We start from the raw sequence: 24161 nt of genomic DNA, 5'->3' as shown, positions 1-24161 counted from the left end.
TTTTGCTATTTTTAAAATGCACCAGTCGTTTATCGGCTGCTAAACGAAGCCTTTTTAGATTCCTTTTTAGATTTCCTAAGTTGAGAGCTTGATCCGTTTCAAATTCGGTTAATGGTCGTTTAGTGGATTTGTATCAGTTGGGTCGTACACATGAGTACCAGATTCGCACGAGCGACTTCTAATATTGTGAAACAAACTTTGAAACGCTTTTGTGAAATTAACATCAACAAGTTAACACTTTAAGCACTGATATTCTACACTGACTTCCTCGTTCTGAACATCATACAGACTACCTTACTCTCACTGAACGATGAAAAAAAATTTGCTAGAAAAAAAAATAATAACACCAACTGACAGCATGTGTAACGGCCACTTTGAATTTGCGCTTGTGTAGCCGTGTGCTTATAATACTGCCGCCCAAAAATCTGTCAACGATCTTCAAGCACAATGGTAGGGTAACATGAAAATGTAAAGAAGAGCAATAGAAAATTGATGTGAAGCATTTTGAAATGTATGCATACAGAGATATGAAAAACTACTGATAAGTTGGTGACGTAGCCGTTCCTTTGTTGATGTTATCATTGTTTTTATCACGATAAAACGAGCGAAACAAAAAGAGCTACCTGAACTGTCAGTTGCGTTTACCGCTGCCGCTTGGGCTGTCCGTCGACTGTGCGGGCCGAGCCCACTGTTCACATAGCGAAGGTATGCCTATATGTGTATGTGTGTATGTGTATGTGCGTGCGTATGCTCCTTTTCATTGGGCTCGTCTGACGACACACGAAACAATTGAACCACCCGCAGGAAGGCAGCAGCAGCCAGTTTTCTCACCGAAAGCACCCATCATCCGTGTCCCGGCGACCAATATTCGACGGGGACGTGACGTACGTGCGTGCGTGCGTGCTTGTGTGTTCCCAGTGTGCAGTGGTGTGTTGTGGAGGAGCAGTAGCCGCAGGAAACGAATCGGCCGATCCCATAGGGCTGGGTAAGAGGTAAATAGTGGTGCGTGTGCTAATTGCAGGCTGTGTGGTTGTGTGTGTGTAGAGTTGTAGCAATCTGTGTGTTTCGTGACGGAGATTGCTGGCCCCCACCCCCCTTTTTGCCCCGCCCCTCAGTTTCCAGCAAACAGGGTGGAAGGCATTTCGGGAGCGGTATCATCATCACCCCCGACCCAGGCCCCGTGTACGGGAATTTCGGGATTGCTGTGTGCGAGCGTGTGTGTGTGTGTGCGTGTATCGCGGTTCTGCAGCAGTATCGTCCGTGGTGTGAAAAGTGTGTGTTTGTGTGGCTGTGGTGGGTGCAGTGCAGAAGTGTAGCTTTGACCGTGCGTGTGTTCGATTCGCCAGCACCAACCATTCGCGGGGAAGCCTCATCGTGCGTGATTGAAACGTGCAAAAGGAAGTTGACAGTCCAGAAAGTACAAGTGAGTGTTGGAACAGGATGGGAAGATGGCCACCACAACAAGCCCCGCATGAAGCCCTCGTCTCGGTGGAGAAAGGGAGCACAGCCGTTGCCGGGCTGGCGGAGTGAACCGGAGTGTGGGACAGGAGAAACTTTTTTTTATGGTGCCCTGTTTTTTTCCCACTGTCCACCGTCCGCCCCCCGCCCCATCGGTCACTTTCGCATTCCGCCGGGAGAAACCGAACTCTCTTCGGCTGACAGCAGCAGCAGCAGACGCACGTACGCGGTTGGGGCTGCGCCATATAAGCCCGTCCGTCGGCCAGCACCACCATCATCGCCATCATCTGTGCCCGTTCAACCGCTTCCGACCTGCTCGATTTGCGCTATTTTGCACACTGACTAGGGCGGGGGCTGCGGGCTACACGTAACGAGCACTTACACACGCCTCGTCGTCTTACACCGCGCGCCCGTACTTGGGAGCCATTTTTTCTTTGCTCTCTCGCTGGCCGCGACTTTCCCTCCTACGCGCGGCGAGACACTCTGCAGTCAGCACGGCAGTCACGGAGACTTTTTCCCGTTTCGACGCAATGCGTACAAAAAAAAAGGCGCAAACTGCACACAAATCCCTGTGCCTACTACTACAGATCGTCATTGCTGCATTGGTTACTCCGGGTTTTTTTCGGGGTCTCACCTACTGCGATGAACATTAGCATGTACAACCGGAGGAAGATTATGGTGTGTACCTGTGCTCTGTTATCGCGGTCACGGCTGTGGGGCGCATGACGTGCGTGAAAAAAAACGACGATAATACAAAGAGAGATACATTCCAGTGGACAAATAATACCACCGGCACACAACCTACTCGAGCTGCTGAAAATTGAAGATGGGGGAAGCGAGTGGGGAGGAACCCATTCACATCTTCACCCACTTGCGTGTGTCGAAGGCCTGAATTGCGAATGAATTTACCTTGCGAAGGCTTTTGGTTCTGCTGCCTTTTATCATTTCCGTGGAATTGTTCTTCCTTCCGGAGCGGTATGACGCACAAAAGCTTGTTTCTAGTGAATCCCCCTCCCACCGTGCCATCAAAGAACCGGCGAGAAGTGATGATTGAGAAATTGCCTACATCGAAGGTACTCGAAGGAGCCAACGCAACAACACGGCGCAGAGAAGATTCATTCCCATTTCCCTTCGTACGAGGGCAGGAGCAGAACAGCGAGGGGAGAGAGTGAGTGCGGCAGGGTGTCCTGCAGCGCATTGACCGACGAACGAACCTGCCTCCCTCCCCACCCAGTGCGCTTGCATAATGATAAGCTTTTTCGTAACACGGATGCATACTTGATCGCGGTAGTGCTGGGTGGTGTCCCCGGCAGTGACGTTGCATTTTCCATTGCTGGTTACTTCATTTTCGTTCCGTTTTAGGAGGATCGGCTTGCCATCGGCACGGTGATAATAGCGGAGCTTTGGATTGGATTTGGAGAAGCAAAAGGCCACAAAAAAGAAGAAAAATTGGAACCTAAAGAAGGAATGGAAACATCGAAACGCGGAACGCGAACGCATACATAAACATAAATGCATTCGTAGGCGATCGGAGCTCTAAGGCTTTAAAATGCGATTATCTGCGCAAGATGCGAGCGGGCTAAAGAAGACACTGCTGCAAGAATCGAACGAAACGCAGCAGCTTGGCGGCACCAGCGACTTTCTTCGGCTCAGCCTCGGGGCCCGGCCTGGCCGTGAAATTTCTGCCGTGCTGCCGTGCTGCCCGCTGCACAATTGATTGGGGAACGCAAAGAGCGCGCGGAATCGTTTTGCTTTGGTGTTATCGGTCAAACGGGCCACACCACACACGGGGCGGAAACAATCACCAGACGGCAATCTGTGTGTGCAAGTTGACTTTATGCTCTTCTGGCCCCGTGCACACTCATACACACATTGTAGTAGCGTCATCTCTTCGGTCAGAAGGGGGCATTATTGCTTCTATTTTGTTTTTGCTTGCCTTTTTCTCGTATTGATAATACTTGTCTCGGGCAAAGCAAACCTTTTTCTACTACTGCATGCGTTGCCGCGGTTGATAATGGAAGGAGCTGCAAGGGAAAAGGTATCATTTGGTGAACAAACACACACCCAACGCCTATCGGGCCTAGCTGCTCTTTGGCATGAGCGATGGAAAATTTGCGCAAATTATTGAATGCTCATAAAAAAGGGACTTTAAATCTGTTCTGCGCCATCTGTGGCAATCCGTTTCTTGTAGATGTAGATAACAGATAAAAGTTTAGTCGAGATTTTAGTATAATTTTTTAGACTTTGTTATGAAAAAAAGACAGCTTTTTACAGTTCAGGAGAAGTCCATAGTTAGATAGTGTTAGTTGAAAGTAGAAAACACCCCAAAAGCTGCTTCATTTTCACTTTCAAAGAACCAGTACATGTCGACACGGGCGGATTCTGGCGCGACGTACATTAGCGACAATACGTAAAACAGTGAATCGTTTCAACGCCACCCCGAACATCCCAAAAACATGTCGTCTGCGTGTCCAACTGGGTGAAAAATACTACATTTAAACACACACACACACGGGGTTTCGGTTCTCGAGTACTAACATCTTTGCGGCGTAAAATGGATTTCCCACTTGAGCATGCTGGGTGGGCAGAGGCGCACACACCAATGGCACCGCCAGTAAATGCGTGCACAAATATTGCCGGCTAAAGTTCTTCCTGCTTTTGCTAAGGCACCGTTTGTGTGTGCGTGTGTGTGTGTGTGGGACGTATGGTTAAAAATATCCTCATCCAAAAAAATAACCACGCGCGCGCCACTCTCTACGTACGTACCGTAACGCACCACAGCATTATTTTGCCACTGCCGAGCGACAGGATTCCGAATCCCGTTGGGTCGGGTTGTGCGCGTTCTGTCACCCCGATTGGTTGGGTTGGCGGACCCATTAAAACTGCGTTTCTTGAACTGCGCTCGTTGGCCGCAGAGTGGATGGGAATTGGGGGTAAATGTGGCTGACAAGGGAGAGCGACCGGCTTGGTTTAACACGCAAATGTCATTCCGTTCATCCTTCGGATGATCGGGGATCGTGGGGATCGAGGGGGAGGGAATACGCACTTCGCACGATCTCGAACGAACTTCTCCTGGTGAAGTTTGTCTCCTGCTCTCGATCAAGTCGGTCGTGCATCCTCCGTGTCGTCGTGTCGTGTGCTGCGGAGTACGTTACAATCATTTCCGCTCCCTATCAATCCCGGTCGGGTGATCGTGTGTGTATGTGTTTGTGTGGTGACTGCGTGGCAGTTGAAAACTCAACCTAGGCAATGGTCCTAGTTGAGGTTGAAGAGGAGCAGGGCCTAACGCTCCTCTTATCGGTGGTGTTTGCATGATACTTGCAACAATATCTGGATGTGAAAAGTTTCAAAAATTCCAATCGCACGACAGAGTGCCAGTGTGTGGTGCAATTGACATCGAACCAGTGCAATCACCAACTCTCCTAAGGGAAGAAAGGATTACGAAACGTCGGAACCGTTTTGTCCCCCCGTTTTCGTAGCGCCGGGGCTTCTTCTTAGTGACATTACGTGCAGCAGCAGCAGCAGGTTGGTTGTCGTCTCTCCGCGGTTAACGTCCATCATAATCATGTGCGACGTCGATGACGTTAAACATTGTTCAGCCTTCTTCTTTTTAGCTTTTTTTTCGCGCTTACGGCAAACTTCGTCTCCACGATCGAGTTGGTGGTTTTCGTGTCGAAGCGGTGAATCACGCCGTGGTCCGAGGTTCACACACAAACCCATCGAATGGGACCGGCGCGCATGGACACACCGAAAACGGTGCAATTGGAACAAAACAACGGGCCCATATGGCGCAAGTGGATCAACCGGGAAACTAAATATAGGAATTCTGTGTCTCTTTGAGAGAGAGAGAGAGAGACTGCCAGACAGCAACCATTTCCACACCGATGCAAATGTGAACTCGGGGTTGCAAATGTTGCTCTCCTGCAGTTCTTCCCTTTTTGGAGGCGGCGACTCGGTGACGCTCTCTCGCGGGGCGATGTTTTGCTTCCTTTTCGGTTGCAACAACACGCGTTTTGCATTAGACGTTTGGAAGGTGTGGACGACGGGTTTGAGTGCTGCTACTTTAGCCGGCACCGAACCCAACACCACGAACGACGTCACGGTGTGTGGAGGTTGTTAGGAAAGGGTATGACATGCGCACACAACTTGACTGCAATAGGAAAGGACAGGAACACAACACACACACACACACATGCAGGCAAGGCAACTGGTGCACTTGACTGGCTACCAGTTTAAACCGCCGCACCACGCGTTCGTTTCAATCGGTGTGAATACGATTCTAAGATCGTTCTAATGAATATGTTATGGCTGTCTGTGAATAGTAGATGAATCAACGCACACGTGGGTGTGTGGTAGAGATCTTAGTTTCATTCAAACATTTTGGTTAACTCTCATTGAAGAGGAATGTGAAGAATTTTGGCATCAGTTTTTGATAGCTTTTAAGCAAAAGATCATTGATCTGCGAACTTTAAGCATGAAACGTTCCAAAAATTTTTAGTTTTTTTTTTTGGATTCTTTTAGGGTATCTCTTGTATCTCTGTTAAAACGTGTTAAAAACATCTGCAAGTTAAACATTGGAGCAATAATATTTTAAAGAAACAATCAGTTCTCCACAGATCTGGATTCGATCTCACCATCCTCCCCGCGCGTGACGTATTCAGGAGCAGCACTAACCAATTTCACCACGGACTCATATCTCGGTTAACCATGTAATTCGGCATCATAAAGCTAAGCTACAAAGTTTTGTGGAATCTATTATAGTTGGAAGATGATCTAACTCACCCATTCGCCCTCGTTTCCGGAAGTGTTTGTTTTTCTTTTCGTTGCTCAAAACTCGACGAGCGGTTCAAGATGGTGATTTGCCTGTACATCCCAGTGCTCCTGCCTTGCTTCTGTTTACAATTACACTGCAACGACGCCCACCCATCCTCGAACGTGATATCCTCTTTCGCTCTCGATTCACAATTTTTCTTTCGATTTTTCGTCTTGCTCGATGACTTGCCCCGGTGGTTGGATTGTGTATTAATTTCACATTCATCCACCCACCTTCCAAAAAAAAAACAATCACGCAAACAAGTTTAATAACCGTTTCTCGCCGTGTCGACGCCTGCTTATGCTTATAGCTCTTAGCTACCGTCTGTGTTGGGTTGCTGTGGTGGTTGGATTGGGGGGTGTAAATTCTTACATTTCCCACCGTGCTCACAAAACAGCCGTTTTATCCTCTCAAAAACCATGTGATATCGGGAGGGGGAGGGGGTGACGGGAGGTTTAAAAATAGCGCACCCAGATTGTGCGCGCCCGGCACACCGTCTTCTCACTGGGGCGATGGGTCTTGTGTATTGGTGAAAAACTCCTTCGTGTGTTGTGTTCCACCCCATCTTCAACATAGACAGCCCGGCCTAGGCATTTGCACACACTCCACGAGGAGGAAGAGGAGGAGGGTGATGCTACAAAAGTCAATTTTTTTGTGTTTGCAAAACAACACGGTCACATTAGATTTAGCGTTCGTCTATGCTGCGTGTCGGATGCACTCGCCGAGCTGCGTTGACCTGCGCAGCGCCATACTGTGCGCGCGATCGTTGCGCATTTTTTGTAGGAAAGAGCATGTAAGGAGGGGTTTGAGGTGATGTATAAAAAAATCAAATCATTCCCCCCACCCTCCTTTTCTTGGGTCTTTTAGTATGTAATCTCACGCTTTTTCGGTGCTGCGCGGCGGTTTAGCTTATCCAGCAGACGAACGAACGAACGAACGATCGATTGGAGATCGGCTCTCTCGTGGGTTTGGTGTGGTCGCTCGGGTATGAGAATTTTTGGCAAGATGTGGAAAATCGTTTCACCCAGGTTTCTTTACCCCCCTTGTCCTTCCTTACACAGGGGCTCAAGCCGCGCCATTCCATTCCCCGTCGCCTTAAAGGGGTGAGAGAAACTACAAATAAGAGAAAGATGAGAGCGAGTCTTTGGTACTCTGGTTGATCCTAGTTGGCGTTGCTGTGAATTCGCAGCCCCACACATACACACACACACACACACAGCCGAGTAGTGGTTCTCGCGTTTCGTGTTTCGCAGGGACCGGGCGGGTCCTCTCAATACGGCCTACCGTTTGGGGCCAGTTTCCGATCGGATGCTGGCGCGCGCGATTCGCTCGATCGTCTTAGGACGGCTGCCGTCCTAATTTTTGTGCTTGTGCTGTGCTTGTGTGTGCGTGTGATCGCCTTTAGAGTACTTTCTCTCTTTCGCGCACGAACCAATAATCATCATCATTTGGTGGTGAAGCGATCAAGAACCTCAAACCAAAAAAAAAAAAAATACACCTACGCAAATATTGCTTACACGTGTGCGTGTGTGTGTGCAGCAGTTGCTCGAAATTCGGCTTGAAACTTTAACACACGCTCCCTTTAGAAACGGTGCAAGAAGAAGAAACGTTTCCACTTCTGTGTGTCGGTTGGGAAATTTGCGTAGAGGAAAATTTTCACCCAAAATATACCGCCCGTGTGTGGGTGTCGTTATTGGAAGTGTATCTCTGTGTGTGTGGGTGTGTGTGTTGTGCTCTGGTGACCTAGGTCCAGTGGACACAGAAATGTGACACGCAATAGGTTGACTTACAAGAAGAAAGGTCTAACCTCTAGTACACGCGAAGGGGTCAAATCGTGGCTCCAAACATTGTGAATCCCAAACGACTTCTTTGAAGAAGATGACTAATTAAACCATAAAGAAAAATACACTTTCTCTCAGTGTGTGTGTGTGTGTGTGTGTGTGGTGTGTGTGTGTACTTGTGTGGGTGCATCGCGTGCCCCGTGTCTTGTAAATCAAGACTGTTCTTTCTATTCTAACGTACAAACGACACGCGAGAGATCGCCTTCTCGGGCGGACATTACGTCAACTCGGTCGGTCCATCAGTTTGTGTGTGTGTGTGTGTGCCCTAGTAGCATCGAAGGATTGCGCCCCCGGGGGTCGATTGCGCGGCGCCGCACGACCTCTTCGGCAAAGGGCCGCCAACATGTGTTCGGTGTGTAATAGATTAGTGTGTGGGGTCACACAGATTATAGTACGACTGCTGCTGCACTTCTCACCAAATCGTCACTGTAGAACAATCCCCTCTATTTCTATGTCAACTATACACTTTCCTCCAGATTGCAGGGATCGCTAGGAAAATTCTGCCCGTTTTTGGTAGTTGCGTTGAAAATGGTGGTGTTGTCATGGGCCACAGCTCTCAGTTGGCATTGATTATTTGTTTTGGTTTGGCTGCTGTAGTGAGGCAGGCAGAGCAGGGCATTCCGTTTCTTCAATCGAGGTCAATAGCCACAATTAATATGTGTAACGAATTGTGTAAATACCGTTCATTCTTGTCCTTTCCTTTTTCTTTGTTTTTTGTTCTTCCGCGTCATCTAGCCCGAAACGATGAAGCTGAATTATGAATAAGAATGTGGTAAAAGTTTTTTGTTTTATTTTTGTTCGATATTCCAAGAACGGTCAGCAACGTTCGAAGGCTTTCTCACCGTTTTTTTAAAACAATAATCATAAATTGTAAAGAACTGTAAACACAAACAATCAATGTGGTTTGTTGTGGTTCAAATCCTGTTCCACTCTATACGTCTTCTTGCGAAACGAATCAAGGGCCAAGTGGAGAGGAGTTGTGCCTTTCGTCATTTCATTCTTGTAAAGTTCCTCAACTACGCTATTACCTTTTTACATTTGCCTATAACAAATTGACTTGACTAAAATAATTAAAGCAGACTTCAGGCTTCACAGATGATGTCTATTGTACTACCAAACCCCTTCTAAGACAGGAAGGAAATTCAGTAAAATCATATTAATCCTCTGAATGCTTCACTTCTGCTGCCTAAAATACACAAAACGATCGAGAGTTATTTAATTTGCTTTCCGTTTCGTTTTTGCACCACAGCGCGCCACATGCAAGAGCGCCACCAGAACCACCCTTCTGTGTCCTATCGGTGGGTCCCCGCGCGTGAATGTGTGTTTTTGGGGGGATTTTATTTTTAAATTCACGTTCTCCTCCTTACGACGATGCCCTGATGGGCCCCCACCACCGGTAGAGGCCCATCGTGCCGCGTTGCTCTCCTTTACACTTTGCCTAACTTTTTGGCGTCGCGAATCTTTTAATGTGTGAGGTTTTTTGTGTGTTTTTATTGTTGTTTTTTTTTGGCACTTAAACACCGTTTTTTTGTTATATGGTTCATTCTTAAACCATACGTATACCATACAGCATATTATAACACACACACGGTAGCTAAGTTTTGGGGCCTAAAGGTCCGGTGGCTCAAGCACTTGATCACATTTTCAACTGTACGCGAGGCAGAGCCGTCATCCCACAGCACCATTACATACATTGGCGGGGATTTGTTTCCCTTCTGCGTTGAAGTACGATTCACCCCCCACACGCGGGTCAAGCTCGCTGGCGATCGCTGGCAGAAAAGGGCGAGAGACGGTGGTTTGGTTTCGTTATTTGGTTCACGGGCTAAACCGTGCTCTAATGCAAATGTGCTAGTATTTGGGCATGCCTTAGGGGGCGAAACGAAGAAAACAATGAAGTCAAAGTTTGTGAAGCCAAAGCGAAGGTTAACTAACGCAGCCCAAAACCCCCCACCACCGAGGGGCGATGAATCCGAAGCGCAGCGATGGCGATGTGTTGTTTATGATGGGCTATGAATCCCTTCAAGTGATTCATAGTCGAGTCGCTCGTAGGGAACAAAACACGGTTTGACCGGAACAACAATCTCAGCTCACGTGCGGCCGACACGTGACGGAACACGGGTCGTTTTGCTTCCTGTAGTTGTGTATGGTGTTTAACTTCAACGTTATGATTATTTTATGACAATTTATGCCGCCACGGTTAAAGGACAAATAGCAGAAAATGTGTACATAGTGTCCAAAAAGAAAAACAACACATTTTAAAACGATCATACGGAGGAATGGGGACTGTTATGTAGATTTTATTACTATTTAAAAAGCAATTTACAACATCTGTAAACAACTAAAAACATATTATTTATCCTAACAGAGCCTACATTTGTATCTTCCACTAACACAACTTTTGTTTCTTTTGTCATTTCACTCTCTTTCATGTAACACCGATCGATTCGAATTGGATGCTGATGATGTTCGCTCATTTCCCTCGTGCAACACCAATTTGTCACCGACTTTGCGGCGCGCAAACGAAAACAAAACCCACATATCACGCACGCACATTTGGATCAACCACTGCGCACTGCTGCCTGCCTGCCTGCCGCGCACCGAACGATCACGACGACTACGACCACGACCACAATACGCGCGGGTTTTTTTGTAGGTAAACCGAAAATAACATGGTATGCGCCAAGGACGACGAAGCGCTCTGCACCATCAGAGACGTCCGACCAGACGCAGTACAGAAACGCTTTTCCATAACGGTCCGTCCGCACTATACCGTCGCCACGCTCTACGAGGATGTGCGACTGCAGACGGCATTCAGTGACTTCGAGCTACATCTAATCGGTACCGAGTCGGACGTACAGGTAACCCACTAGGCGGACGTGTTGATCGGTTTTGTTTTCTTAATTATTTCTTGTAGCGTAATTTTGGTGCCGTGACTAGGATAATGGATTAAAAGAAGGGACCGCTAAGACACCAAAAAGGAGAATAATGAAGCTTTAAAATGACCTTTTTTCAGTTCCAAACTTTGCAACAATCTCATCTACATTGCATTACTTTCCTAATGAACTCTCTGCTCTTATCAGCAAACAAATTCCGTCTTATGTAACAAGAGGAGTGTGTATAACCAATGTCAAGTACAAAACATTATTACCCTGTTTTATGACGCGGTCTGCGCCCTCCTCTCCCCCCATTCCATTCTCGCATTCCCCATTCCTTGCGTAAAATTGTTTGTAAACACACATTAACTTTGTTTTGCTACGGTTGCGCCCTTTAACGCGGCTTAGCTGGCTGGTCATCGTCGTCCCTATGCGACCGCAGGAACTTCATTCATACTTGAACCCCTTTCTTTTTTGTTCGTCTCCCACTCTATCAACAAGTGGATTGGGTAGTGGTGGTGTCAGAGCAACATAAACCGGTCAGTAGCAAGTAGTGGCAAGAGTGCATTACAATCGGGCCTTACTTGCGGCGTGAAATAAACACAACTTGTACAATTATTTACAATGCAAACCGCATCGACAATGTGTAATGTTTACGCAATGTGACATAATTACTGGTTGTGGGAAGGTTGTTTGACTTGCGCAGGGTAAAGACCTTTTCTACATTCTGTGCAACAATCATGCTTAATGCGATCCACCATTAACAAAAACGGAATTGGCGATGTTGCTCCGTTTTTCTCATTTTTTCCCCTGCAAATGGGACACAAAAATGTGACAAACATTTCAACAAATCTGCTCCTCTATGAGGTCGATAAAACTCCCCAGCTTTTCCTGTCTCTTGTCCCGTCCCGACCTCATCATGGGCCCGATCCCGGAGAGTGTTGACAAAAATTGCGTTAACACGCTGGGGCGGGCTATTTTCGGCTTGGCTTGAATGTGATACGCTTTTCGCACGCCCGGACGATGAAGATGATTTATGGATGTTGAGCGCGATTCTGTTCCGTCCCACCGCAGCTGTGTTCACGTTGCGTGTGTGCGTGTGTTTGTGTGATTATTGTTTCGAGTTAATAAAAAAAAACATCTCAAACGTGTAGCTGCTAACTAACATTTCTTGGTTGGTTTTTTGCTTCATTTCAGATACCTCTACACGAACGGCAACAGGAGAAGTTAGCGGATGTTGGTATAAAGTTTGGTATCGTGAACAACTTTACCATTGTTCCGCGGATGTCATTGTTGGTAAGGCTTTTGTGCAAACAAAGATCGTTTGCCCTCCGGATACTAATTAGCAGTTTGGCTTTTTCTTCTTCCCCTCCTCAAAAGATGCCCGCGGAGGATATGTCATCCGATGACGATCTAGCGCTAGGTGCATCGGCAAGCCCGGTAGAGTCCGGTAACTACAATATCCCAGAGGCGACGGCAATTCCACCACCGATCCTGCGGCGGTTCAACAACGACATCGAAATACACAACACCGCGAAGAGCAACAGCTTACCGGCGATCGCAGCGCCACCGATCAACAGCATGAGCGGGGGCAGCATCATCAGCAACGGCTTCCACCATGGCGATGGTGGTGGTGGTGGGAGCGGCGAGGGAGGCGGAGGAGGGCTAGGGGGCAGGGGCCGAAGGTTTGGGGGCGATGGGGGCGAGACCGAAAAGGCGCCCCACTTCCGGGGGCTGGTGAATCAGGCGATGACCTGCTATCTGAACAGCTTGCTGCAGGGCCTGTACATGACGCCCGAGTTCCGGAACGCGCTGTACAACTGGGAGTTTGACGGGGAGGACGAGGCCAAGTCCATACCGTACCAGCTACAGAAGCTGTTCGTGAACCTGCAAACGTCGCCCAAGTCGGCGGTCGAGACGACGGATCTGACGCGCAGCTTCGGGTGGGATTCGGCCGAGGGCTGGCAGCAGCACGACATCCAGGAGCTGTGCCGCGTCATGTTCGACGCGCTCGAGCACAAGTTCAAGCGCACCGAGGAGGCGGACCTGATCAACCGGCTGTACCAGGGGCACATGATCGACTACGTCCGGTGCCTGGAGTGCAACACGGAGAAGCAGCGGGAGGACAAGTTCCTGGACATACCGCTGCCGGTCCGCCCGTTCGGCAGTACCGTCGCGAACGAGTGCGTCGAGGACGCGCTGCAGGGCTTCGTCAAGCCGGAGATACTGAACGAAAGCAACCAGTACTTCTGCGACACGTGCAACAAGAAGTGCGACGCGCACAAGGGGCTCAAGTTCACCAAGTTCCCGTACATTCTGACGCTGCACCTGAAGCGGTTCGATTTCGACTACCAATCGTTTCACCGCATCAAGCTGAACGACAAGTAAGTGTTGGGAGGGGTTTTTTTATCAGTGCTGCAAAATGTCACTATCAATGTCATAAAAAATCTGACTGAAACAAAATCCATGTCAGTGTCACGTACTCAATTGTGATAATCATAGGTGAAACTCAAAACCAGGGGCCTCCAAACTTTTCAGCTCGCGGGCCGCATTGCTTCAAAAATAACTATATTGAGGGCCATTTTACCTACCTTTAAATGATGAGTGAACGTTTAAATCTCGTTTTTACAACAAAATACTAACGATACTAATACAGTTTCGTGTTACTAAAGCTTGATTTTTGTCTAAGAAATGTAAAAAAATACATTTTTATTTGAATAAGTCATAATAACGTAATATTTATATTAACTCTGGCAAAGTCATCGTGGGCCGCATTATAAGCTCTTGAGGGCCGCATGCGGCCCGCGGGCCGTAGTTTGGAGACCCCTGCTCAAAACGATTGGTGTGATCAATGCATGCGGCATGACATTTTTGCGACCATCGCTTGGTCAGTCACTATGTCATGACTTTTTTTTTTACTGTGATCAGTTCTGCAAAAATGTCACTGACATAGTCATGACAAATTCCGGCTGAAGCAAAATGATGCGTGACGAGACGCTCTACTGTGATGATCAGAGGTGAGACTCAAACAGTTGTGGCGACCATCATATGCTTTCATATGAAAATTGTCGTAACCAAGTGAGTGATCAAGAGTTGGGTGCTAAACAAAATATCATCAACCATTGGACCACCCACTGTTTGAGATTCACGTCTGATCATCTGAGTCGTGTACGTGAGATGATTTGAGCTTCGTCTCAGACATGAGCGTTGGTGACTGAAACAGTGGTATTTGGCAGCATTGTTCACAGATATTGTTATGAACTGGACTATTTGCACCTTTACTTAAACACTTATTACTTTATTCACACATATTAAAACATACATAATAAATACTGATGAAACGTACCACACTTTAAAACGTAGGCCGCGCGCCAGCCGCACCGAGCGCCCCTGCCGAGAGCTCCTGCTCGATCGGCCTTCGTGCACACTCTGCCCGGCGCTCGGCACACACTAAGCCTTGCGCGCTTAGTGTGTGCGACAGCGTGCGTGTACACACTGTCGTCCCCCTGGACGTTGACCGGTGGCAGCGCAACTGCCACGGCAAGTCCAGGGGTCGGCACGCACGGCTGCCCACAACAGATATACCACGGATATGTACATTGTTTTCGGTGGTGACTATCACGTGATTCTCATGACAATTTGTAGCACTGGATTTATTTGTTCATTTTTTTACCATCTTTCGTCTTGTCTCATTGCGTTCTCGTTACAGAGTGACTTTCCCGGAGCTGTTGAACCTGAATCACTTCGTCAGCTCGACGCCTACGCTCACGACGAGCACGATTGCGGCGGCGGCTGCGGCCGCTGCTGCCGCTGCATCCACCACCAATGGTACCGCCAACGGCAACGGGCCGATGATGATGGAGACGGCCGAAAACTTTATGAAGTCGGACGAATGCAGCACGACGGACAGTGGGTCGGCGCTGGAGGAGGATTCGTTCCAGAACGGTGGCACTTCCGTTTCATCGACGACAACCACCCCGAACGATCAGTTTATGGCACAGGTACGGTTCAGCATGAATCGGGCCTTTTGAATGTTAGAATCTTAACGAGTGCTTCTCTTTTCTGCCACAGGACGACGATGAAGGCATTGATATGGATTTGACGACCAACGGTGACAGCAAGTCGTCCCCGGTTAACAACAGCTTCAACGCACCTGGTCCGTACAAATACGAGCTGTTCGCCATCATGATCCATGCGGGCAGTGCGTCCGGTGGGCATTACTACGCGTACATCAAGGACTTCAAGAGTGGCCGCTGGTTCTCGTTCAACGATCAAACTGTTCTACCGGTAGGAAGCAAGAGCTTTGTGCTGTACTCTTTGTATAGAGCCATTCTAAGGTAACAATTTGCAATCCCTCTAAATAGATCACGCAAGAGGACATCCACAAATCGTACGGCGGTGGGTCATACAAAACGTCCTACACGGGGGCATACACATCGAGCACGAACGCCTACATGCTGATGTACCGTCAGATCGACAGCGAGAAGAACGCACTCCCCATCTCGGAGGAACAGTTCCCGGACCACATTAAGGTAGCGTTCGGGTGTAAATGGTTATTCAGCATTCTTATTTACCTGCATTTAATTCCGCAGCGCTTGGTAATGAAAATACGCGCCAATGAGGGCAACCACAGCCGCGATCATCTGGACATGACGCGGCTCACGGTAGCGTACGAAAATCCGCGAACGCGCACCATCAAGGGCCACAAGATGGCGGTGTTTACCAGCTCGACGCTGGCCGAGACGGTGCAGGAAGCGGTTCGCGTGCTGCACTTGAAGGGCACGGTGCCGGTGGAACGGTGCCGACTGGTGGGCTACGACTGCAACGCGCGCACGATCGAGCGTAGCTTCGAGGGGCACGAGGAAAAGACGGTATGCTGTCGGGATTGGATTTATTAAAAAGCGCATTAAACGTTAACATTCAACCTTTACCTTTCAAGATCGACGAGGTAATGCGCATGCTGAAGCGCTGCGACTCGCTGCTGCTGGAGGTGCGCGAGGAAGGCGAAACGTTCGAGGAGTACCAGGTGCAGGGCGTCATGACGAAGGTGTACAAAGTGGACGTGAACGGTCGGGACGTCGAGGGGCCGGTATCGATACGCGCCAACCTGTCGCAAACGGTCGCCCAGTACCGGGCGATCATTGCGCGCAAGCTGAAGCTGAACCCGAAAGCGATACTGGTCGGCATGACCGTGCACAAGGAGAGCGCGAAGCTGCTGCAGACGGACGACGCCACACTCGAGGACGAACACTTCATCGAGTACTGCAAGGTGTTCGTGACGGTGGCCCCGACGGCCGGGGACGATCGCGAGCAGTACGGTGCCCGCTTCCGTCACTTCATTCAGCGGCTGGACCATCTGGTGTCGTTCTACATTGTGCTGCCGAACATGGATCCTGGTACGGTTGGACGCAACGCATGGGTCTTTACGGTTCGGTGACCAATAAAGTGTTTTCCATCTCTATTTCACTCCCTTTTAGACACGCTCGAGAGCCTGTCCATTCCACGCCTATCCAAAGAGACGCTGGCCGCGATTGCGGCGGCCGACAGCCCGATGGCCGGTGGCACCGGAGACAGCAACAGCGAGGACAGCAGCCTGAGTGATAACGACCGCACGCTGGTCGAGGATGACTTTGTCCACATCAAGCTGAACGGCGATCTGCATTTGACTAACGGTGGCAGCAGCGGCGCTGGTGCGATGAGCAACGGGGCAGCGGCCAAGGGCAGCAGCAAAGCCACCGCCACCACGCCGACGAGCTCCAGCAACGGTTTCAAGAGCGACGACGAGGAGGAGGACGAAGACGCAAAGCTGGCCGAAATGCTGCAGGAATGCCGGGCGCAGGAGTACTACTTCAAGGTGACCCCGTTGAACACGGCCAGCAGCAGCAGCAATGGTGCGAGCAATGGCAGCTCCGCCGACGATAGCACGCGCAGCCACAGCACGGACAGCGGCAGCCAGAAGCTCGTCCAGGTGCTGATCGACAAGCGGTCGTGCAATGCGTACTTGAAGTACCGGCTGCAGTCGTACCTGCAAATCTCGATGGACTACTTCAAAGTGTTTTCCTCCGACGCGCTCTGCCCCACGAACGACAGCGCCAACCTGCTGAAGGAGCTGGAATACAAGTAAGTGTGTGTGTGTGTGTGGTGGTAGCTTGGCCCGTAGGTGATGTGCCTAACTGTACGATTGCTTGTAGGGATGACGATCGGCTCGCGCTCGAGCTGGGTCGCGTGCTGCGCAAGGGCGAGTATAAGCTGAACGTGAGCTACGTCAATGTGAACCAGATGACGGAGGAGATGGACAACACGCCGTCCCTGTGCAGCACGATCGTGAAGAACGGCGATCTGGTGGGCCAGATCAAGGCCGACATCCTGGCCAGCCTGCCGGCGGCGCTGGGCGAGGGCGCCAAGAAGTACGCTCACCTGCACTCGAACAACTGCCGATTGCGCCGCAAAGGCATCAAGTATCTGTCGACCTTGTACAAGGACGATGAGCGCATCGGGACCGACATCACCCTGCCGACGAATGCGGATGTAAGTTTCGGATTCGTTTACCCGCTAAAAGAGACCCTTTGTGTTCTAATCGGTCGGTACTCGTTTGTGTCGCCCATTAGGTATTTCTCCAAGAAGTCGATGATCTTGCCAGCCTCACACCGATCGATATTAACGACGTGGTGCTGCTGGTGAGAAGATGGCATCCGTCGGAAATGAAGCTAGGCAAATTCCAAGAAATCCTATTCACTGGTAAGCTCTGGGAAGATGGTTGATTACGACACCTCAATAACAATTAATAACAACGATGCTTTATCCCTTGTAGACAAACTTGAACTGACGAAACATCTGTCCCGAATCAGCGGCATCCCGGAGGAAAACATCGAGTACGTGAAGATACCACAGACCACGCTGCACCGGGACAGTGTGCTGAACATTCAGAACGGTTTGCACTGGGTGTCGACGCCCCAGCACGCCGATGACTGTCAAGTGTATAGCGTCGGCACGCTGCTTTACTACCGGTAAGGGAAACGTCCATTGACTCTCTCTTGTACATGTTCCTAAGCGAGAATTGCTATTCTTTCCCACCACCCGCAGCGATAGTACGGAACAGCTGAAGGAGCTAACGCCCGAGGAGCGCAAAGAACTGACGAAGAAGGACAACCGGACCAGCTCGACGTACTCCCCGCGGAAGGAGCGTGCCCTCAAAATCTATCTGGACGCATCGCCCAAGAAGGCCGACGACTGATCATCATCATCGCCGTCGGACGGTGGAGACGTTGTCGTCAGCAAGCGAAAGAAAATCTGTCCCTAGGAGCGCCACACAGCGCAGCCTGCCCAGGAGACAGGAGAGACACACACCCATCTCCGTTTAATTTATCGTTATCGTTTGCTGTGTTTGCCGGCTGAAAGGAAAGGAAAGGGAAAAGATAAACCCCGCCACATGGCAGGCGCCACATGGAACACTGGTTTGGAGAAAGAAGATTGTGTATTTTCTCGCCCTTTCGCTCACTCACGCTGCCGATCATATGTAAGCCGATCTCGTCGACTGCAGCGCGCGTCCCCGGTCTATATCGTATTAAAGTCAGTTGTGTTTATTTATCTTCTAATCTATAAAACGGCGCGCGTCTTTGTGGCATTGGGGTTTGTGATGCGACAAGCAAGCAGAGAAAACAACAATTCAAATTAGCTGTAAGAGAGAGAGAGAGAGAGCGCAGAGAACAGTGGGGCGGGACAGGCTTATAATTTTGTTTGCGACACACTTTCCTCCCGCCGGCTGGGGAGAGACTGCCAAGCGCGGGAGGGTGATCATTTATTATTTACCTGTAGCTTGTGTGTATAGGGAAGTGAGTGAGTGAATGGTGACGCACAGTGAGACCGGGAAGTCGTTACAGTCGCCGGAAGACGGTTTTTTCGTTGATGTAGCCTTTTTTTGTTTGTTTTTTTCGTATAAAAACTAGTTTAATGTACAATTTGTATCGCCCTTTTGTTTCTGGCCAGCCGTCAATGGTCAGCATTTTTTTGTATTCGATTTTTTCTTTCCTTTCTTTCCTTGTTTTAGATTGTCCCGCCAATGCCCAATACTCCTACACGCACTACTAATCCCTGTTGCGTTAAAGCGAATGCCTTGTTCTGTTTCTTTTATGAACAAAAGATTATCTTCGGTGTGTGCGTGTGTGTGTTTGTGTCGTGTGCGCATGTGACCTGGAATGATTATCGCTCTGGCGCGGACAAGGAGCAGAGAAGTGTGTGAAACTTTTCTCGGAACGCTTTATGCTTTCGCGACTCCTCCGAAGGTGTGGACGGAAAGGATGCGGAAATGAAATTGCGCGCGCATACCCTAGATAATTGCTAAAAAGAATAATATTGAATCGTATTATGCTTGTGGGCGGGCCGGTTGGGCCGAGCAGAGCAGGCGATATGTCGTGTGATAAGCGAAACCGGCGCGCGCGCGCGGAAGCTTAGCGGAATGAAAGAAACACAACAAAAGAAACACACTCAGACACACAACAGCGAAAGAGCTAATAAAAACGTAAGTAATAAATCTGTATAAAAAGTACACATTTATGATGGAATAGATATATTGAGCATTAACATCCGAATGTGGCCAAATTAAGTACAAAGAATTACATTTCTTTTTAGGTTATTGAAGAATTTTATTGAACACAGAAACAGAATTTCAACCTAACTCACGCCATACGGTGAGCTTTATGTACTGGTTTCGTTTTCTCCTACCCACTAGAACACTATTTGGAGCTCCTCCCCTATTACTCACCCTCTCCATTAAGGCTTCAGCTGCGTGGTGATGAAGGACACCATGAGCGCCTCGTGCACGGACAGCTTCGCACCTTCCTGGAACTCCCAGCGCTGGCACACCTGCAGCCACGCCTTCTCCACGCTCATCGACATGGGCGTCTGGAACCACTTGGTGTAATCGATGTCCAGCCCGCCGCTCAGCAGCTGATCGAACGACCGATGGCCGATGTGAAACATCAGATCGATCAGCGTCTGCTGCTGCTCGCGTATGCTCTGGCCCGGGCTCGGCTGCAGTGGGTTCTGCTCGACATCGCTCACACCGAGCTGCTGCAGGATCCAGTCAAAGTTCTTCCGGATGTACTGGTACAGCATCTTCATGCTCAGCTTGCCGACGCTCGTCACCAGCACGTCGCTCACCAGCATCTCCGCGATGTACTCCGCGTTCTCCACATCGAACTCCTCCTCCGACCGGACGCTCGGGGTCGTTTGCCGCAGGAACGCTTCCACGTCGTCGACGCGCGACGTGCTCGCGAAGCTGGCCAGCCCGACCGCATCGTCAATCTCGCTCTCCAGCACGCCCATCGAGCGCTGGCTTTCCCGCGCCTGGCTGATGAGCGAGTTGATCTGCTCGGTGTGCTTGTTGTCCTCGTCGATGAAGCAGATCGCTTCGGCCAGCGTTTGGCAGATGACCGACTTCGGTTTCATGTTGATCGTCGAGACGGGAGCGACGGGTGGGCTCGCTTCGGTTGGGCCCGTGCCGCTGGCGGCTTGCTCTTTCGCTTCCGCTTCGGCCTCGGTTTCCGCCACCTCCAGCAGCTTGGAGTAGAGGGCGATGTAGAGCAGCTGGATGAGCACCGAGTCACCGAGCGGACGTATTTCGGCGGGCAGAATCTCCGCCAGACAGTTGGTGACGGTGTAGAAGCAGTCCGGGATGCAGTCCCACATCTCGGAGAAGCAGGACAGCGACAGCGACATGGCCTGGTACATGCTGGCCGTCGTTTGGACGGCCGAGACGAGCATGTGCACCACCGGGCCAAGGATCGGGTAGATCAGATGGAGGATGGCTTCGAGCCACGGGGGTCGCTTCTGGTTCCACACCTGCCGCCGGTCCAGACAGGAGGCCCAATCGTTCATTTTGCTCTTCTCCAGGGCGGAGATGAGCGTCTTGTTGATGTCGGACGTCTTGCCCGCCATGATGACGATGTACGTGAGCCCCATCAGGACCTGGTAGTTGGACTGACCGATCGGATCTAATGGAATAAGGAGAAAGTATCATAAAAAATCAATAATCTGTGTCATTTTGATATTAATCTCCTTCTCTCTTTTACCATTCTGTTCCAGTGCCCACTGCACGATGTCGTTGCACTCCAGCCCGCACAGGAACCCTTCGCACTTCTTCGACAGACAGTCCCGATTGACGGACGGTTGCCTTGCACTGGGGATGAAATTATCGCACGACGGCAGGTTGCGTATCAGATGGTGAAAGATCAGCGACGACAGGTGCGCCTCCCGCATCAGCAAGACCTTCAGCAGCAGCCACCAGTTCGCCTGCGGCGCCGCTAGCAGCACCTTCAGCTCGAGCGTGAGCGCGGTACTGGTCGGCAGCTCGGAGCACCGGGCCGCCCAGTGTGCGTTCAGGTTGGGCGGAAACAGCCGCGGCATGGTGAAGATCGTCCACGGTACGATCAGTCCCTGCCGCTGGCCGAACATCGCAATCCCGCCCTGCACACCCTTCTTCGCTATCTTGTACAGGGCGCCGAGCGGGATGCCACGCAGCAGCAGGCAGCAGAACAGCTCCTGACACTTGGCGTGTATGTCGCGGATGATTTTGCTCTGGCTGGGCAGATTCAGCCCCACGAACGCTTCCCCGTTGGCGCAGATCGCGGGCAGCAGTTCGCACACGCACAGCAGCACATTGGACACGTCCACCAGAAGCAGCGGCGAGCGGGCCCGGCTCGGCACCGTTTGCGTGTAGCGCACGGTCAGCACGGTGAGCGTTTCGTTCAGCATGCCGGCAAACACGCGCTGGGCCATGGTGGGCGGCACCGAGTTCCACAGGTCCTGCTTGGTGCCCTGCATGTACAGCCACCACATCTGGATGGTGTAGGAGCCGCGCTCGGACTCGAAGAACGGATGGGGGCTTTCCCAGTGCAGACAGTCCGCGTCCTGGATGATGTACAGAGTGAGCAGGCGACAGTGCAGATCTAGTAAGCGTTCGGCAAGCGCTTCCGTCATCTCGGAGTACTGCTTGTAGCTGAGCTTGAGCGAGCCACCCTTCTCGTCACCCTTGGGCGGGCACACGTTCTTCGTGACGCACTGCAACCACACGAAGAGGCTGTTTTTGACCAGCGCAGCAGCGCCGATCGTTGCGGTAAGTACGGTGAGATCAGCATGATCGAGCGCTTCCTGCGACAGAGTATGAATGTGCTCTGCAAAGGTGGAAGATGAATTTTTTAATTAATCTTCACACTAACTTCTCTCTTTTAAGATGATCCTTACCTAACAAATTGTCCACCGACTTGGACACGAGGATGACAAACTTTTCTGGATCGGACGACTTCACGATCCCGCCGCAACCGGCTGCCTCCTCCGGCTCTTTCGTCTGGTGATCCTGCAGCGCATCGGCCAGATGCAGCAAGCCGGAGTTTTTACGATAGGCCGCGTAGTACTCATCCTCCAACCTGCCATGAAACCCATAAGCATGTACTATACACACTGGAAGTGATGATTCTGACCTTCCCATCTTACCAAATGACGATCTTCACCGATGCGAACGACGCCGAACGGGGAAAGTCCAGCTTCCCACCAACCACCCCGGCACAGATGTCCTCCTGCAGCACTTTCTGGTTGGCCTGTAGGGAAGGGAAATGAGTTCGGTCACTTCACAAAATAAAAGGCTGAATGTGAAGCCTTACCTCGTAGTACTGCAAATCACGCTGGAGCAGAATCGGAATCCTGTCCATAAGATTGCCCTCCTCCATAACCTCCATGATGGTTTGGGTGAGTTTTTGTGCGCCTTGTTTGAATAATTACAAAAGAAATTACACTTTTGGTGGCAATAATGTTGAGTGTGACTGAACGGTGTACCGAAAATCGGTGGAAGAAAATTTTCATCGATCAAACAATCGCATTGGTGGCTTTTTCTTTAGCTCAACGTGCACGAAATGAACCTTGACCCAGTTGTTTGTTGTAGTATGTTTGCGAATCAGTGTCCTTCGGCCAACCTGTTGAATGCCAGACAGCGCTGTGGCCTATGTTTTCCTTGTTGGGAGAAATTGTTTGCTGTGTGCCTCTTCGTAATGGTAAAAGTGTTTTGAAGTGTGTTATAAAATTTATTAACAATAATTATGATTTAAATATTTTTTTTTAATTGAACAATCCTGCTGTAAATAACGTCTTTGTGATGACGTCACTCTGTCTCGCCTCAATATTTAAATATTTACATGGATTTTGAACCTTTTCTTTTACATTTCCACATTACTTCCTTTAACAACTTCACTTACTTTTTTATTAAAATGTTCATTTTTTGCTTCTCATTTTACAGACACCTTCAAGCGTACGGCTGCAGCTTTTACGCAGTGTGTTCACCTGTGTACGGCGGTGCAACCCAGCAGCCCACCCTTGGAAACAGATGATTTGCCCCGTACATAAGGATTCATTCATTCATTGCGCCGACCCGCTGTTGTACATAAAAAGGCCGTTCCACCGTTCCCGGTTTCATTCCTCCGTTCCCGTGTTCATTGTTCCCTTCATCGGTTAAGAGGGGAAAATTGGTTTGTTTCGATTCCATCTCATGCTTACCATACCAAACCCAGTTCCAGTGCTTCCACTATCATCCCCCTATTCCTGTCGTACCATCCACACTGTGTTTATCTGTGTTCATTTTCGCTTTCAGAACCGTATGTTCGCTTTTGTATGTGTGTGTGTCTGGCAGCATAGGAATGAATCCTGGAATTGCGTTTATCTGGACCCGCTCGGCCGACAGCGCGAATGTGCCTACGTGACTACATAACAGCATAGCAATGAAGCAACACCGAGAACAGCAGAAGCATCGAGAGAGACGGTGACGACGACGGTGCGATGATGATGGTTATGTGGGGATGGGTTGGAAAGTACGTCCATAAAAAAAACGAACCAGAACAACAACGGCAGGCTGCTGCTGCTGCTGGGTTGTTGTTGTTATGCTTCTCTCGTTCGTAAAGGTAATGCAAAATAGGTGCAAATCTATAGCCTACCCTTAAACCAGCGGTACAAACAAGGCGGTTATGCCCAAGGCAGCCTGTTTGTAACGAACTTTCGGTAAATATTTGTAAACAGTGTAATGACAGTGGTTGGTTGATTGGCGTGCTGGTGAGATATTTGATATTGACCGGTGAGATATGGATCGCGATAAAAACGATAAATGATTTATTTTGTGTATTTCGATGCACATTT

General features: G+C 49.8%; 2 protein-coding genes across 4 annotated transcripts; one reads left to right on the top strand and one right to left on the bottom strand.

The window, feature by feature from the left end:
* The first annotated feature begins 699 nt into the window (after nt 1–699).
* LOC4576308 (ubiquitin carboxyl-terminal hydrolase 47) lies at nt 700–19530 on the top strand. Of its 3 annotated transcripts, none has more exons than XM_001237118.3 (14): nt 700–992; nt 10766–10970; nt 12183–12281; nt 12366–13369; nt 14695–14986; nt 15057–15272; nt 15350–15517; nt 15578–15856; nt 15925–16381; nt 16463–17105; nt 17177–17513; nt 17594–17723; nt 17797–17992; nt 18069–19530. In XM_001237118.3, the coding sequence occupies exons 2-14, from the start codon at nt 10782–10784 to the stop codon at nt 18217–18219; spliced, it is 4161 nt and encodes a 1386-aa protein (XP_001237119.3). In that variant the 5' UTR covers nt 700–992; nt 10766–10781; the 3' UTR covers nt 18220–19530. The 3 variants fall into 3 exon arrangements, with proteins under 3 accessions (XP_001237119.3, XP_061502584.1, XP_061502583.1); XM_061646600.1 differs by having other exon boundaries at nt 737–985; XM_061646599.1 differs by having other exon boundaries at nt 737–1423.
* Nucleotides 19531–19607: 77 nt separating this feature from the next.
* On the bottom strand, nt 19608–22809 carry LOC1269997 (uncharacterized). The gene is made up of 5 exons (XM_308652.5): nt 22643–22809; nt 22476–22579; nt 22227–22408; nt 21056–22156; nt 19608–20977 (listed from the first exon to the last, which is right to left on the bottom strand). The coding sequence occupies exons 1-5, from the start codon at nt 22715–22717 to the stop codon at nt 19755–19757; spliced, it is 2685 nt and encodes an 894-aa protein (XP_308652.4). The 5' UTR covers nt 22718–22809; the 3' UTR covers nt 19608–19754.
* Between the last annotated feature and the right edge of the window lie 1352 nt (nt 22810–24161).

This window comes from Anopheles gambiae, chromosome 2 (genome assembly GCF_943734735.2).
Source record: "Anopheles gambiae chromosome 2, idAnoGambNW_F1_1, whole genome shotgun sequence".
In the NCBI taxonomy this organism is placed as follows: domain Eukaryota; kingdom Metazoa; phylum Arthropoda; class Insecta; order Diptera; family Culicidae; genus Anopheles; species Anopheles gambiae.
Note: the sequence above shows the minus strand (reverse complement) of the source record. Positions and strands in the feature narration are given on the sequence as shown.